We start from the raw sequence: 12,310 nt of genomic DNA on the forward strand, positions 1-12,310 counted from the left end.
ATGACTACACTGCTGTTCTTCTCTGGGGACTCAAGGTTTGGGATTTGGGATAGAATTGATGAATGATCATTGATTGAGACTATGCCTCGCTTAATCAGGAAGTTTAGTGTTTAGTGTTTATAAATGGCTTTTTACTATTGATGATTCGGAATATCAACTGAACATCGACTCTTCATTCAATACATAACACTCAAGAAACAGGCCTAACACCAACTGAGCGCCTCCCCGAATACATCCATTTTATATTTCCCATATTACCGGCGGAGGTCAAAACCAGACAACTAGGTATAAAAAACTGTAAATCAAGATGTGTACAAACAACAAACTTACCTAAGCCCCATAGCCTCCGGCTTAGCCAACATATATCTCACCGCTTCCCTCGCCACAGGCGTATCCCAAGCACCCCCAGCACCACCACGTCTGAACTCCGGCCCACTACCATCTTCACCTCCACCCCGCGTCGCCTCACCCAGGATAGTCTCCATATCCCTACGCTGGGAGTTAATCCAGCGCTTGACAAAGTTGGCAGGATCCTTGGAGAGAGCGGTGTAGAAGGAGTGCTTTGCGCGCGAGTGCGTAAGCGCCTGCACGATGAGGGCGACTTGGTCGTCCAGGGAGGCGATCTTGTGCATGCCGGCGGTGTATTGCGAGTTTTGAGTTAGGGTGAGCATTTTGGTGCGAAGGGGGTCTTCGACTGCGACTTGGATGTCGTAGATTGTGGGGGTGGGGTCTCTGTGGTATTCTTCGTCGACGCGGATGGTGTAGGGAAGTTTGATGGGGTCCATGGGGGAAGTGTGCGGGCCGATGCTTTCGGGGATTTGGGGGAAGAACATGACGTCGCGGCCGAAGATCTGTGTTTGTTAGTACGGAGTATTTAGGAGTATGGAGTGGATGGACATACAGCCCGCAACCGGTCATCACAGCGCACTTGACGCTTTTCTTCGTCCTCCTGTAGTCCCATAGCACGGATGTAGTCCCAGATACCCAAGACAATCCCGCTTCTTGTTTCCTCCTCAGTATCCAGGACGTCCGCAAGCTCCTTGCTCAGCTTGTACCGCTCAGGTGTTTCGTCACGGACGAGACTGACGGTGACATTCAGATTATCCTGCGAGGCACGGGAGAATTGCAGACAGTCAAAGTCCACATTGGGGGGCAACGAGGCCGTGGAATTCGGCGGTAATTGGGGCTTGTTCCAAGCAATAGTTCTTATCTCCTCCGGGGTAACCGACGATGACTTGTCGAAATCAATGGTGATGGTCTTGAAGAATTGCGAAAACCGCTGCTTGGGTCGACTGGATTCCTTTTTATCCCCAGGCTTCTCTCCATCTTGTTCCATTTCGACGCCCTTCTCTTCCTTAATTTCATCCTCGTCAGAGTCATCGGAAGGACTAGACTCGTTGTTGTCATCGTCCAGCAATCGTCCTTCAATCTTCACTTTGTACCGTCCTGAGCCAGGTGTACTCCCGGGCTCATCTGCAGCATCCTGCCATGGCTGGTTCTCGACAGTGTTGGATATCCAAATGCGCATCGTCCGGTACTTCTTGACTGTTTTGCTGATCGAATCCTGGATATCCAGTCTCTTGCGAACGATGGAGGCATCCAAGCGCTTCTCCAGATCGCGTAGGCTTTTGTATTGCTGCACTCCCTCGCCGATCACGACGTCTTCAACGCCATCTGGAATATTCTTATCGGTGGGTTTGCGGCTGCGACGAAGGACGGCATCGTTGGGGTGCGGCATGCTGCGCTGCGCAGGCATGTATTGAGGATTGACTGGCTGCTGGGGCATGGGCATGGGCATCATGGCTAGTCACGATGGAAGAGGATAGTGTCAGTGGGAAAAAGTTTATTTAAGGACCGGAAGGAACCATAGAACCAAAGGGGTAATAATCGCACCTGGGCCGGGAGGACCGCGACGGGGCGTGGCAGGAGACCGCTGGGGGATACCACGGGCGTAGTTGGGCTGCATTGGCACATTCATTGCGAGTGATGAGCGAAAACAATTAAGTCCACGCGCCTGATACAAATGCCATTCAGACTAGAACTGTGTTCGTGGTGAAATTGTACTGGGCGGATCCGGGATGGAGAGCCTGCGGTGATCTCTGGAGAGTCGCGATTCTTTTGCCGCGGTCACGCTTTACCCTTTTCGGCAGCCAGCCACGAACATATCAAATGCTCCGTAATGATACAAGTACGTTGCAAAAAATTGAATGAGAATTATCTAAATTCATGATGACTTATAGATTCAACTGTATTGCTACTTCATTTTCAACATAGATTATGGCCTTTTCACTCCAGCAACGAAGCCTGATTGGTGTACAGCGCTTCCACTACATTGCTCAACTTCGCAATAGTGTCCAATGCAGAATCATAAGCCTGGTCACGATGAGTCTCATCATAGATGATAAGACATCCAGAACCCTGATCCAACACACCAATGATTACTTTGTCCAGAATCATTTGAGACAACTTCCTCTCCACTTGTTGTGTATCCAACCCGACCAACTTGGCAACATGGGCCAATTCCACACGGCTGAACGGCTCGATAACCTTGATAAGGTTCTGCTCCAACATGGCATCGTACAGTCTCCGGAGGTGGTTTCGGATAAATACATCGCTGCCAAGCTCGAACCGGTAGTTCGAGAGTGCTTTTTCGTATTCTTCGAGAGAGCGGTTGGCGTGGGCACGAGCGACGGCCTTCATGGCCTCGAGCCGCGGGCTCGCATACTTCTGTGCCGATTTCGATCCCAGCAAATTCGTAACGTCATCCACCGAGTTCAACATGATCTTGCAGAGCAACATGTATTGGAGAGCTGCGGTTGCCATGTCGGTCTCGTCGAGCGAGCTATACCCTTCCATAGCTTCAATAAAGTAGGAGAACGAGGTTTGAAAGTCCTTATCCTCTGCGTGTAGCATACCGCTCTGCATATCCAAACCAGCCTGCAGGTTGGGGTTCGTGTAGACCGACGCAGCCGATGTCCGGGCTGCTGTCAGGGCTGCACGTGCCTTGGTCTGATTACCCAGAGCATGGTACACGCGAGATTCCAACAGCTGCACCTCGACCAACGCAAGTTTGTCATCCAAGCGCTTGAGTTCGCGGAGAAGGGGGGTGATGAGATTAAGGGCGTCGAAGTAGGCTTGCTTCTGCATGTAAATGGCAACCAGGCGAGTCTGGAGGTTCTGTCGAAGGAAAGATCGTCGCTCTGCGATGGCCCAGTCTATACTGGATTTGATCACGTCACTTTGGATATCAAGCGTGTTGGGGATTTCGCTGAACAGGTCCAAGAGCTGGCGAACTAAATAAGGTAAACACGGTCAATTTCTGGATCCCCCATAATTCAAGGCGTTTTTAATGAAGCTTACGGAGCTTGGCCGTCTTTGCCTTAGCAAATGACGAGAAGGCAGTACGGCTGGTCTTAATGAGCTCTGCAATCTCATGCGGCTTCTTCGCATCTCGGTAGAGCTCTCCCAGCCCAACCAACGCATTCTCATAATCACGCGACGAAGCCTCTGTCGTCCCTGGGCCTTGAGCAAGGATCTCTTTATAAATGCTCTCTGCCTTCGAGGGGTCCTTCGCCGCGAGAGCCCGGGCTTCCTCTGTCCGCTGAGCGGCGACCGACGAGGGCGCCATGATTGATCAGGTATCGGAGGACGGGTAACAAAGGTGAAGCTTTTAAATTGCTAATGGAGAGATGATAGTAGCAGATGCCCAAGGGATAATGGAATGATAAAGACACCTGTCTGGGAAGAGTGGAAGCTATGCGTCTGATGCTTTCTTGCATCGTCATTTCGCCCAACTTGGCTGGCCCGTTGCGTCGGCAGCTACCCTCACCGCCTTCAGCTTATCTCAGCAGGAGAAAACCGCCGCTGGAAATTTTTATAGATTTTTGGATGGGAAAACAATATTTTACATCAAGTGATTCTACACAATCAGGGCAATATGGTGGGTTTTTTTCTTGGTGATAGTGGTAGCGCATTGGTTATGCTAACATTGAAATAGAAAATCAAAGCTCTTTCTCGTCCAACAGCCTCTCAACAGGCTCCGGGATCCTCTGTCGTTCGACAGCCCCGAAACCTCGACCCTGCTCAGCATCCATTCGAACGAGCTCGTGAATATACTCGCGCGCTTAATGCCGTCAAGATGGAGCGACTATTTGCGGCACCTTTCGTGGGACAAATGGGTGATGGCCATGTAGACGGCGTCTACTCGATGGCAAAGGACCCGAACTCTCTCGATCATTTTGCCAGTGGCAGCGGTGATGGTGTGGTCAAGGTGTGGGATTTTACGACACATAAGGAGATTTGGAATACGCAGGCACATGAGAATATGGTGAAGGGTGTTTGCTGGACACCTGAGCAGAAGCTGCTCTCTTGCGCGAGCGACAAGACCGTTAAGCTGTTCGATCCGTATCGCTCATCATCCGAAACACCACCTTTGGCTACCTATCTAGGACAGACTCCTTTTACTGGTGTGTCGCATCACCGCAACATTCCTGCATTTGCTGCGTCGTCCTCTCAAATCTCGGTCTATGATCTTTCGCGACCGTCTTCTATGCCTTCTCAAACCCTCCACTGGCCCACCAGCGTTGATACCATCACATCCGTTGCCTTCAACCAGACCGAAACCTCGGTCCTTGCATCGACCGCCATGGACCGTTCCGTCATCATGTATGATCTTCGAACCTCGTCGCCGCTCTCGAAGCTTGTGCTCCGCCTCGCATCCAACGCCGTCTCTTGGAACCCTATGGAAGCGTTCAACTTCGCAGTTGCCAATGAAGACCACAATGTGTACATCTTCGATATGAGAAAGATGGACCGTGCCTTGAACGTGCTCAAGGACCATGTTTCAGCAGTCATGGATGTCGAGTTCAGTCCCACAGGTGAAGAACTCGTAACGGCATCGTATGACCGGACAGTCCGTCTATGGGACAGAGCGAAGGGTCATTCGCGCGACATTTACCACACGAAGAGAATGCAACGGTATGTATTCATTTTCTTATTTAGTCGAGTCACACACCTTGCTAACCTACACAGTGTCTTCTCTGCCAAGTTTACCCCCGACAATAAATACGTTCTCTCCGGCTCTGACGATGGCAACATCCGACTTTGGCGTACGAACGCTTCCGACCGCAGCGGAATCAAGAGCGCTCGTCAACGCGCGAAGCTTGAGTACGACCAGGCCCTGGTCAACAGGTACTCTCACATGCCAGAGATCCGGAGAATCAAACGCCAGCGCCATGTGCCTAAGACTATCAAGAAAGCTACTGAGATCAAGAGAGATGAGTTGGCTGCGATTAAGCGACGTGAAGACAATATTCGGAAGCACACTAAGAAGAGTGCTCTGTCGAAAAAGCAGCATGAGCGTGAGAAGATGATCTTGACGCAGGAGCAGTAATGCGTTAAGATGCTTGTCAACATTTGCAGCTTCTAAGACACTCTTTCTTTTCCCTCTTTTGTAAAGCAACTGATTTCTCTTGGATCCGGAAAAGGACAATCATTTTGGAGAGACAAGACGGGCTCACGTTTCACGGCATTGTTTTCTTTCTCCGAAGATCTGTTGGGCCGTTGCATCAGTCCGTGTCTACTGATTCTGAATCACTCTGCAAATTTTGAAGCGCTGCTACACGGTCAAACGGAGGCCGGGCGGGTGATGCTTTGGTCACAGCATGGTCGATTCCACTCAACCATCGAGCAATCCGTTGCAATCCGGCGGGAAACACTGCATACCATCTGGCAAGCGCAGCGAAAGCAGGCAACCTGATCACACCACCCCTCCCCTCATCAATAGCTGCCACGATCTCCTGAGCAACTTGCACGGGTTCAAGGACCGGTGCAAAGAAATTACTTGGTGTCTGGACCCAGTCAAATAATGGCGTTGACAACTGACCCGTTTCAACCAGCAGCATCTTCACCTTCTCATACTCTCCTGAGACACGCAGCTCAGCCTCCAACGTCTTGTGCAGGGCACTGAGAGCAGCTTTACTAGCAGAGTAGTCGGAGAGTCCTGCCGCATGCAACTGTCCGAGGACCGAGCTCACATTGACGATGGTGCCGCCGTTCGGAGCGGATAACATACCGGACAGAACCACCTGGCAGGTATTAAAAACGGCGAGTAAGTTGGTACGGATGGTTCTCTGGAAGGCTTCTGCTGGTAGGGAGAGGAGCGATTGGCCGTTGATTCGTGCTGCTGCGCAGTTCACCAGTACTGTTGGCGTGCCCAACTGTAAATCGTCAGTATCTGTACATAGCCAAAAGTAATATTCAAACCAATTCCATCTATTCCCTCCATCAAAGTTAAGAAAAGTAGAAGAACATACCTCCTTCTTCACCCTCCCCAACGCCCACTCCACCTCCCTCCGACTCCCAATATCACACCTATAATACTCAACCCCCGCAACCTCATCACTCCAACCCTCGATCTCTGCAACCTCTTTCACGTCCAAAACCGCCACGCTAACCCCCCTAAGCCCATAAATCCTCGCGATTAGCAAGCCCAACCCACTTGCGCCCCCAGTCACAACTACTACCTCCTCATTCAGATCCACAGACCGTGGCAACCCGTACGCGATTCGGTGGTTCACAGCGCGCGTGAGAGCGAGGATTGTCAGGAGGGAGGCGTAGATTGTTGCAAGGACGAAGGAGAGGTCTGTGTAGGGGGTTGCTTGGGCGCGGAGGCTGAGGACAGCCATCCAGGCGAACCAGGGGTGGAGGAGGGTGCGGTTGAGGACGGAGAGGAAGAGGTCGATGGTAATGTGATGGTGCCATTTTTTGTCGCGGGATGGAGGACTGGGGGGTGAGGAGGTTAGATTTGATGTTGGTGGTTTGGTCATTGTTGAGAGTGGGAATTATGGCTTTTTTTTTTCTTGCGATTCGATCAATTGTCAGGCATAACGGAGTAAGACGATGAGGTGTTGGGAGATCCAACTACGTTGCGGAGTTAAGATATGGCCATATCGCCATACTCTACATATAAGTAGTAGAAGGGTACACAACATTAGGAAACATAACTTTGCATTCAAAATGAGCAGCACTTGGATAGCACAATAAATATAGCTGAAAAAGCCGCCCAGACCGGAATTCAGAACGTTCGTCAATGTCCCTCTTGTCTTCATAACTCCATCATCCTATTAACTCCGATCCCATGACGGAAGCACCTCAAACAGCAAAAGCGCAAATCAACGCCCAAAAATGAAAAGGAAATGAGAAAAAGTAGAAAAAGCGCTATGCAGTCCCCCATACAGGAACAGCATCATTGGTCTCCGCGCGAGCTTTGGCAGACCCATGCAACGAATAGCTAAAGGTAGGACAAGCAGGATCTTCTTGCATAATATCAAGATCGCCCGGGTTGACAGAAAGGCGAAAGCCATTTCCAGCTCGGGGGTATAGCCGATGATCTTCGACTTCATATTCAGCCTCGTCATTTTCAGAGATCTCGCTGTGGCGCCGTTTCTTCCCAGCTGTTGACGGGTTATTGTCAGTAAGGTGTTGCTCTGCAGTAGTATCTTCATTCCCGTTGGTTGAGATACCGTTGTTGGTGGGTGCTTGGGTCAAACTACCAACTACCGGTGGATTTGCTGGTGCAGTAGAAACCGAGACCGACATGCCAGACCGGAGAGGGAATTTAGACGACGGCAAAGACTTTAGATTCCCGGGGAATATGGGAAGGTCAGGATTCCGGTCTGCCAAAGTAACCAGCAACTCGACCAAAGTTGCATGAGACAAACTTGACAAATAGCCACGGCATTCATCACCCGAGAATTCCGAGCCTCCAACTTCAAGAGGTGGAATTTGTAGCTTTACCTGTGCGGGCTGCGTTTGTACAACATAAGGATCACTCCGAACGACCGTCGGCTGGATACTGGACAGCGATACAGGTTTGCATTCCTTGCACATCCATTCCTTCTCCTTGACCAAGACGACCTCGCTGTCAATGCACGGATCATGACATAGTTGATGCCATGCCCTGTTGCACGAGTCGCAAAAGACAATAGCATTGGTAAATGGGCTATGGCCCCTTTGGCAATGTACACAATTGGCATTGATATCCTTGCCCTTCCGCATAACGCGTTTGCACTTTCGTGCCGAGCCGGGAGTTGTAGCAAGATTGCTAGATGGGCTCGGAACAGCGGCGGTATTCCTGTTACTAAATGACGGAGACGACGCCGGAGGAGGCACGTATAAGGAAGGACGGTTGACTTGTCGACCCGATTTGGTCTGCGTTGCCGGCGGTGCAATGTCAGATTCATCAGAAGTAGAGTCCCCAGCCTTTATGATCCCTTCACCGTCGTCATAATCACCACGTCTGCGTCTTTTCACAGTGCGTTTGGTTCCATTCGCAGACTGCCGGGCGCGAGGAGCAGCCGTCTTCTGCTGCTTAGCCGTCTTAGTCCCTAGCGCCATTGCTTGCGGTTGCGATTGTGGATTTAGATGAGTTGATACTGGATCTGCTGGCTTCGGAGCAAGATTAATCATGTCTGTTGTAGATGTTTCAATATAATCGTTCTGGGCAGGTGCCGGTATACTAGGTTGAGGGCCAGCCGGCCGCGACGGCGGCAAGTGCGAGGGTGTGATTTCCAAAAATGCAGAAGAAGACTTCATATTGCCCGTGCCTTGTGCCTTCCACTTATTATTCAAGTTTGTATCAATCGATGGTGAATTCCAGCCACTGATAGGATCAAAACCATCTTTTCTCGCGAAACTACCCGTCACCCGTGCCAAAAGCTCTGTAGTAGCCGGCGAGAGCTTGGGGATATCAACTCTACCCGTGATAGTACTTGGTTTCTTTATAGCATCCGACGGCGGTCTAACGGATGGATCGATGTTGGTGGTATTTTGACTCTGTGGCATTGACGAAGAGGTGGTCAACTGTGTGTGGGATGATGGCGTGGTTTCTATAGACGCCCGGGGAAAAACCCCATTTTCCTGTGTCAATCCCTGGCTGGACGAATTGCAGCGATTGCACTGGGTGAGAGAAAGAAAAATATGTACAAATGTATGCCCTAGACGGGTTGTGTACTATCGCACGAAAACGAAGCTCTACTTGCCGGGTGCAGAGGTCTGTATAGCATCACGTGACAAAAGGGATTTCTCCGCTTCAGTTGGGACGAGCCACTGTCATTCACCTGGACACGATTGTAAACAAGAATGGAAGATCTCGTTATACTTTCGTTGCTCAAGTTATGTTATGTCCAATGCTATGTGATGTTGGAGCTATATGACATGATGCTCATAGATCTTCAGGACCCCGACCCCTGTACCCCAGGGGTACATGCAGCTAATATAAACAGTTATGGCACACATGTCGCTCTACGATACTACTCCATCCTGCTTCAAACGGGCTATATCTTCCTTACCATATTCAATTCCTCCAAGGATTTCATCCGTGTGTTGACCCAAAGTCGGCGGTGGCGTCCTAATGCCTGGTGTGGCATGCGAATACTTGATGGGCGTATTCACCAACTTGACGGGACCACAGTCCGGGTGGTCAACTTCAGTGACCATTCCACGTGCTTGGACTATGAAAGGGAATATATCAGTAGGCTGGCTCGAAATTGCTTAGATCTAACTCACCGTGCGAGTGGTTTAGTGTTCCTTGAATATCGTTTACAGCAGCATACGGCATCCCGCTTCCCTCAAAAACCTCGAGCCATTCCTGGGTTGTCTTCTGTTTCGTCGTGTTCTCGATTAAGCCGTCTATCTCCTCACGATGCTTCACTCGATCGCTGTTTGTGACAAAGCGGGCATCTGTCTTCCAATCGGGATATCCCAGTCGATCGCACAGCACTCCAAATAATTTGTCATTGCCGCCTCCGAAAAGAATGTCCCCATCACGGGTTTTGTAGCTCCGGTAGGGTACAATGGATGCTATAAGATTGTCAAGAGTTGGCTTCCAAGGATACAGTATGATTTTCTTCACTTACGATGCGCGGTGCCCCATCGTCCCGAGTCCTTCTTCCCACTGATAAGAGCGGAACTGGCAAGATTCGACAGTGTCGCAACCTGACAATCGCTCAGGGATGCGTCGATATGCTGCCCCTTTCCAGTCCGTCCACGGGCGATAAGCGCAGCCATGATTGCGTTCGAAGTATATAACCCCGTTGTTAAATCTGTAACCGCCACACCCACTTTAACTGGAGCGCCATCCCGCGCCCCCGTGATGTGCATCAGGCCCATCTCCGCTTCGACCATCACGTCGTATCCAGCTCGGTTGCTATATGGACCCGTCTGGCCGTACCCGGTGATGCTGGCGTAGATTAACTTGGGATTGATAGCGTGCAGTGTTTCGTAATCCATATTGTACTTCTTGAGACCTCCAGGGAGGTAGTTTTCAACGAGAACATCGCATTCCTTGACAAGCTTGTGCAGAATCTCGACGCCGGACTTGTGAGCGAAAGAGAGGCCAATCGACTTCTTATTGCGGTTCACCTATTGCGCGTCAATTTGGGACCGTCTGGATTGATCATGGGCAAGTGTGTCGTACAGCTAAGTAGTAAGCGCTCTCGCCAGGGCCCTGTCGCGACTCGTCCTGGTATTTCGCAAATGGCGGACCCCAGGCTCGAGTATCATCACCACGCACAGGGTGTTCGATTTTAATGACCTCTGCTCTATTCGGAGCGGATGATATTAGCACACGCACGCGGCGAGCTATAGAATTGGATTGCGTACCCTAAGTCTCCCAAGATCTGCGTACAGTATGGCTAGCAGACAAAGAAAGGTCAGCATACCGAATAATAATTACACTAAACGAAATTGAAAATGAATAATATACTCACACCAGCCAGAACTCTGGTCATATCAAGCACCTTAATTCCAGTCAGAGGCAGTGTATCGCCAACAGCGCTCGAATAACTTTGTCGCCATGGTGCCGTGCGCCGGAGACCAGTCGCAGCAGCAATAGTAGGACTATTCACCACTGGCCGACGGACGAGGGCCTGAAACTTCAATGCGACGCTCATAATAACAAACCCACTGAAACTATTGTCATCCCACTTTAATAGAAAAGGGATTGAATGGGTAATGGAAAGTGGTGCTACTTGTAGTTCGCATCCCACCGCCGACACCGCTCGGCGATATATAAAGAGAGCCGAGGTCAACCGATTTGACATCAATTTCGAGTTCTCTCGTCCTCAGCGCTATTTCGGATTACCGTACTATGTTTACTGGCCTTGTTGAAAAGATTGGGAGTAATCTTTCCCCTCACTCTTCTTCTTTTGATAATCACCCAAGCTAACGGTTTTATTACAGGGGTGACGTCCCTCGAGCCCCTCGACACCTCGTCGAGCGGAGGTGGTGGCACATCGTTGACCATTTCCAACTGCGAAGAGATCCTCACAGATGCTCATCTGGGCGATAGCATCGCCGTTAATGGTAAGGCGACGCGCGTCTGACACATAATCTGTTCAAGAAGAATCACCGCGCATCCCCCTCCATGGAACGTGGGGGAGAGGAAGGCAAGACGGCAAGACTCAAAACTAACTGCATACAGGAACATGCCTCACAGTAACCGCCTTCGACAAGACCTGGTTCAAGGTCGGCGTCGCCCCTGAAACCCTCCGCCGCACAAACCTGGGCTCCCTCAAGACAAATTCCACTGTCAATCTCGAACGCGCCGTCAAGGCCGACACGCGCATGGGCGGCCACTTTGTCCAGGGCCACGTCGACACCGTCGCAACAATCTTGTCCGTGATGCCGGAAGGTAACGCTTTGGTCTTCCGTCTGCAGCCGCGCGATAAGGGTGTGTTGCGTTATATCGTTGAGAAGGGCTATGTGACCTTGGACGGTGCGAGTCTGACAGTGACCAAGGTTGTTGATGGGGAGGAGGGTTACTGGGAGGTAATGCTTATTGCGTACACCCAGGAGAAGATTGTTACGGCATCTAAGAAAGTTGGGGAGGAAGTTAATGTTGAGATTGACATTGTCGGGAAGTACGTTGAGAAGAGTGTGGAGAGCTACTTTACCCAGGCTTCTGGAGGTGACTATGGGATTTTAGAGAAGATGGTCTCTCGTATTGTGGATGAGAGACTCAAGAATTGATGAGGAAAACGGACGCATGATTTACGGTAGCATTATATTATAATCTCTCAGTCAGCATATACATTTTATTCTAACTGCGAATAGACTTGTGGGTATAATTTTTGAAGCCTCCCAGCGCAACAATACATTGAAGATGCTTTTCCAATCCTTGGTTGTAACCTTTTGCTACTCTCACACAGAGCGCAAATGCTAATGCAACTGGTACAGTCGCATATTATAGGTAGTCACCATAAGTATGCGGCAGCCAACGAAGGTCTTCCGGACCAATGTCAAGCTTTAC

General features: G+C 50.4%; 7 protein-coding genes across 7 annotated transcripts; 2 read left to right on the forward strand and 5 right to left on the reverse strand.

Annotated features, from left to right (window-relative positions):
• Nucleotides 1-326: 326 nt before the first annotated feature.
• Nucleotides 327-1,978, reverse strand: SNF12 (SWIB/MDM2 domain-containing protein; the record flags this gene model as incomplete). The annotated part of the gene is made up of 3 exons (XM_043275602.1): nucleotides 327-851; nucleotides 902-1,803; nucleotides 1,894-1,978. The coding sequence occupies 3 exons, from the start codon at nucleotides 1,976-1,978 to the stop codon at nucleotides 327-329; spliced, it is 1,512 nt and encodes a 503-aa protein (XP_043132193.1).
• Nucleotides 1,979-2,286: 308 nt separating this feature from the next.
• RPN6 (proteasome regulatory particle lid subunit RPN6) lies at nucleotides 2,287-3,628 on the reverse strand (the record flags this gene model as incomplete). Its single annotated transcript, XM_043275603.1, has 2 exons — nucleotides 2,287-3,293; nucleotides 3,361-3,628. The coding sequence occupies 2 exons, from the start codon at nucleotides 3,626-3,628 to the stop codon at nucleotides 2,287-2,289; spliced, it is 1,275 nt and encodes a 424-aa protein (XP_043132194.1).
• A 309-nt stretch (nucleotides 3,629-3,937) lies between these two features.
• SOF1 (rRNA-processing protein SOF1) lies at nucleotides 3,938-5,392 on the forward strand (the record flags this gene model as incomplete). The annotated part of the gene is made up of 3 exons (XM_043275604.1): nucleotides 3,938-3,940; nucleotides 3,998-4,977; nucleotides 5,032-5,392. 3 exons carry the CDS (start codon nucleotides 3,938-3,940, stop codon nucleotides 5,390-5,392), a joined length of 1,344 nt encoding a protein of 447 aa, XP_043132195.1.
• Nucleotides 5,393-5,567: 175 nt separating this feature from the next.
• On the reverse strand, nucleotides 5,568-6,827 carry ACHE_11076A (uncharacterized protein; the record flags this gene model as incomplete). The annotated part of the gene is made up of 2 exons (XM_043275605.1): nucleotides 5,568-6,218; nucleotides 6,315-6,827. 2 exons carry the CDS (start codon nucleotides 6,825-6,827, stop codon nucleotides 5,568-5,570), a joined length of 1,164 nt encoding a protein of 387 aa, XP_043132196.1.
• A 391-nt stretch (nucleotides 6,828-7,218) lies between these two features.
• ACHE_11077A (phf1/phf2 family PHD finger domain-containing protein) lies at nucleotides 7,219-8,844 on the reverse strand (the record flags this gene model as incomplete). Its single annotated transcript, XM_043275606.1, has 2 exons — nucleotides 7,219-7,454; nucleotides 7,524-8,844. 2 exons carry the CDS (start codon nucleotides 8,842-8,844, stop codon nucleotides 7,219-7,221), a joined length of 1,557 nt encoding a protein of 518 aa, XP_043132197.1.
• A 459-nt stretch (nucleotides 8,845-9,303) lies between these two features.
• ACHE_11078A (CaiB/BaiF CoA transferase family protein) lies at nucleotides 9,304-10,952 on the reverse strand (the record flags this gene model as incomplete). The annotated part of the gene is made up of 6 exons (XM_043275607.1): nucleotides 9,304-9,512; nucleotides 9,568-9,861; nucleotides 9,918-10,422; nucleotides 10,478-10,601; nucleotides 10,663-10,694; nucleotides 10,770-10,952. The coding sequence occupies 6 exons, from the start codon at nucleotides 10,950-10,952 to the stop codon at nucleotides 9,304-9,306; spliced, it is 1,347 nt and encodes a 448-aa protein (XP_043132198.1).
• Nucleotides 10,953-11,149: 197 nt separating this feature from the next.
• Nucleotides 11,150-12,030, forward strand: RIB5 (riboflavin synthase; the record flags this gene model as incomplete). The annotated part of the gene is made up of 3 exons (XM_043275608.1): nucleotides 11,150-11,180; nucleotides 11,242-11,364; nucleotides 11,483-12,030. 3 exons carry the CDS (start codon nucleotides 11,150-11,152, stop codon nucleotides 12,028-12,030), a joined length of 702 nt encoding a protein of 233 aa, XP_043132199.1.
• Between the last annotated feature and the right edge of the window lie 280 nt (nucleotides 12,031-12,310).

Source organism: Aspergillus chevalieri, chromosome 1 (assembly GCF_016861735.1).
Source record: "Aspergillus chevalieri M1 DNA, chromosome 1, nearly complete sequence".
Classification (NCBI taxonomy): domain Eukaryota; kingdom Fungi; phylum Ascomycota; class Eurotiomycetes; order Eurotiales; family Aspergillaceae; genus Aspergillus; species Aspergillus chevalieri.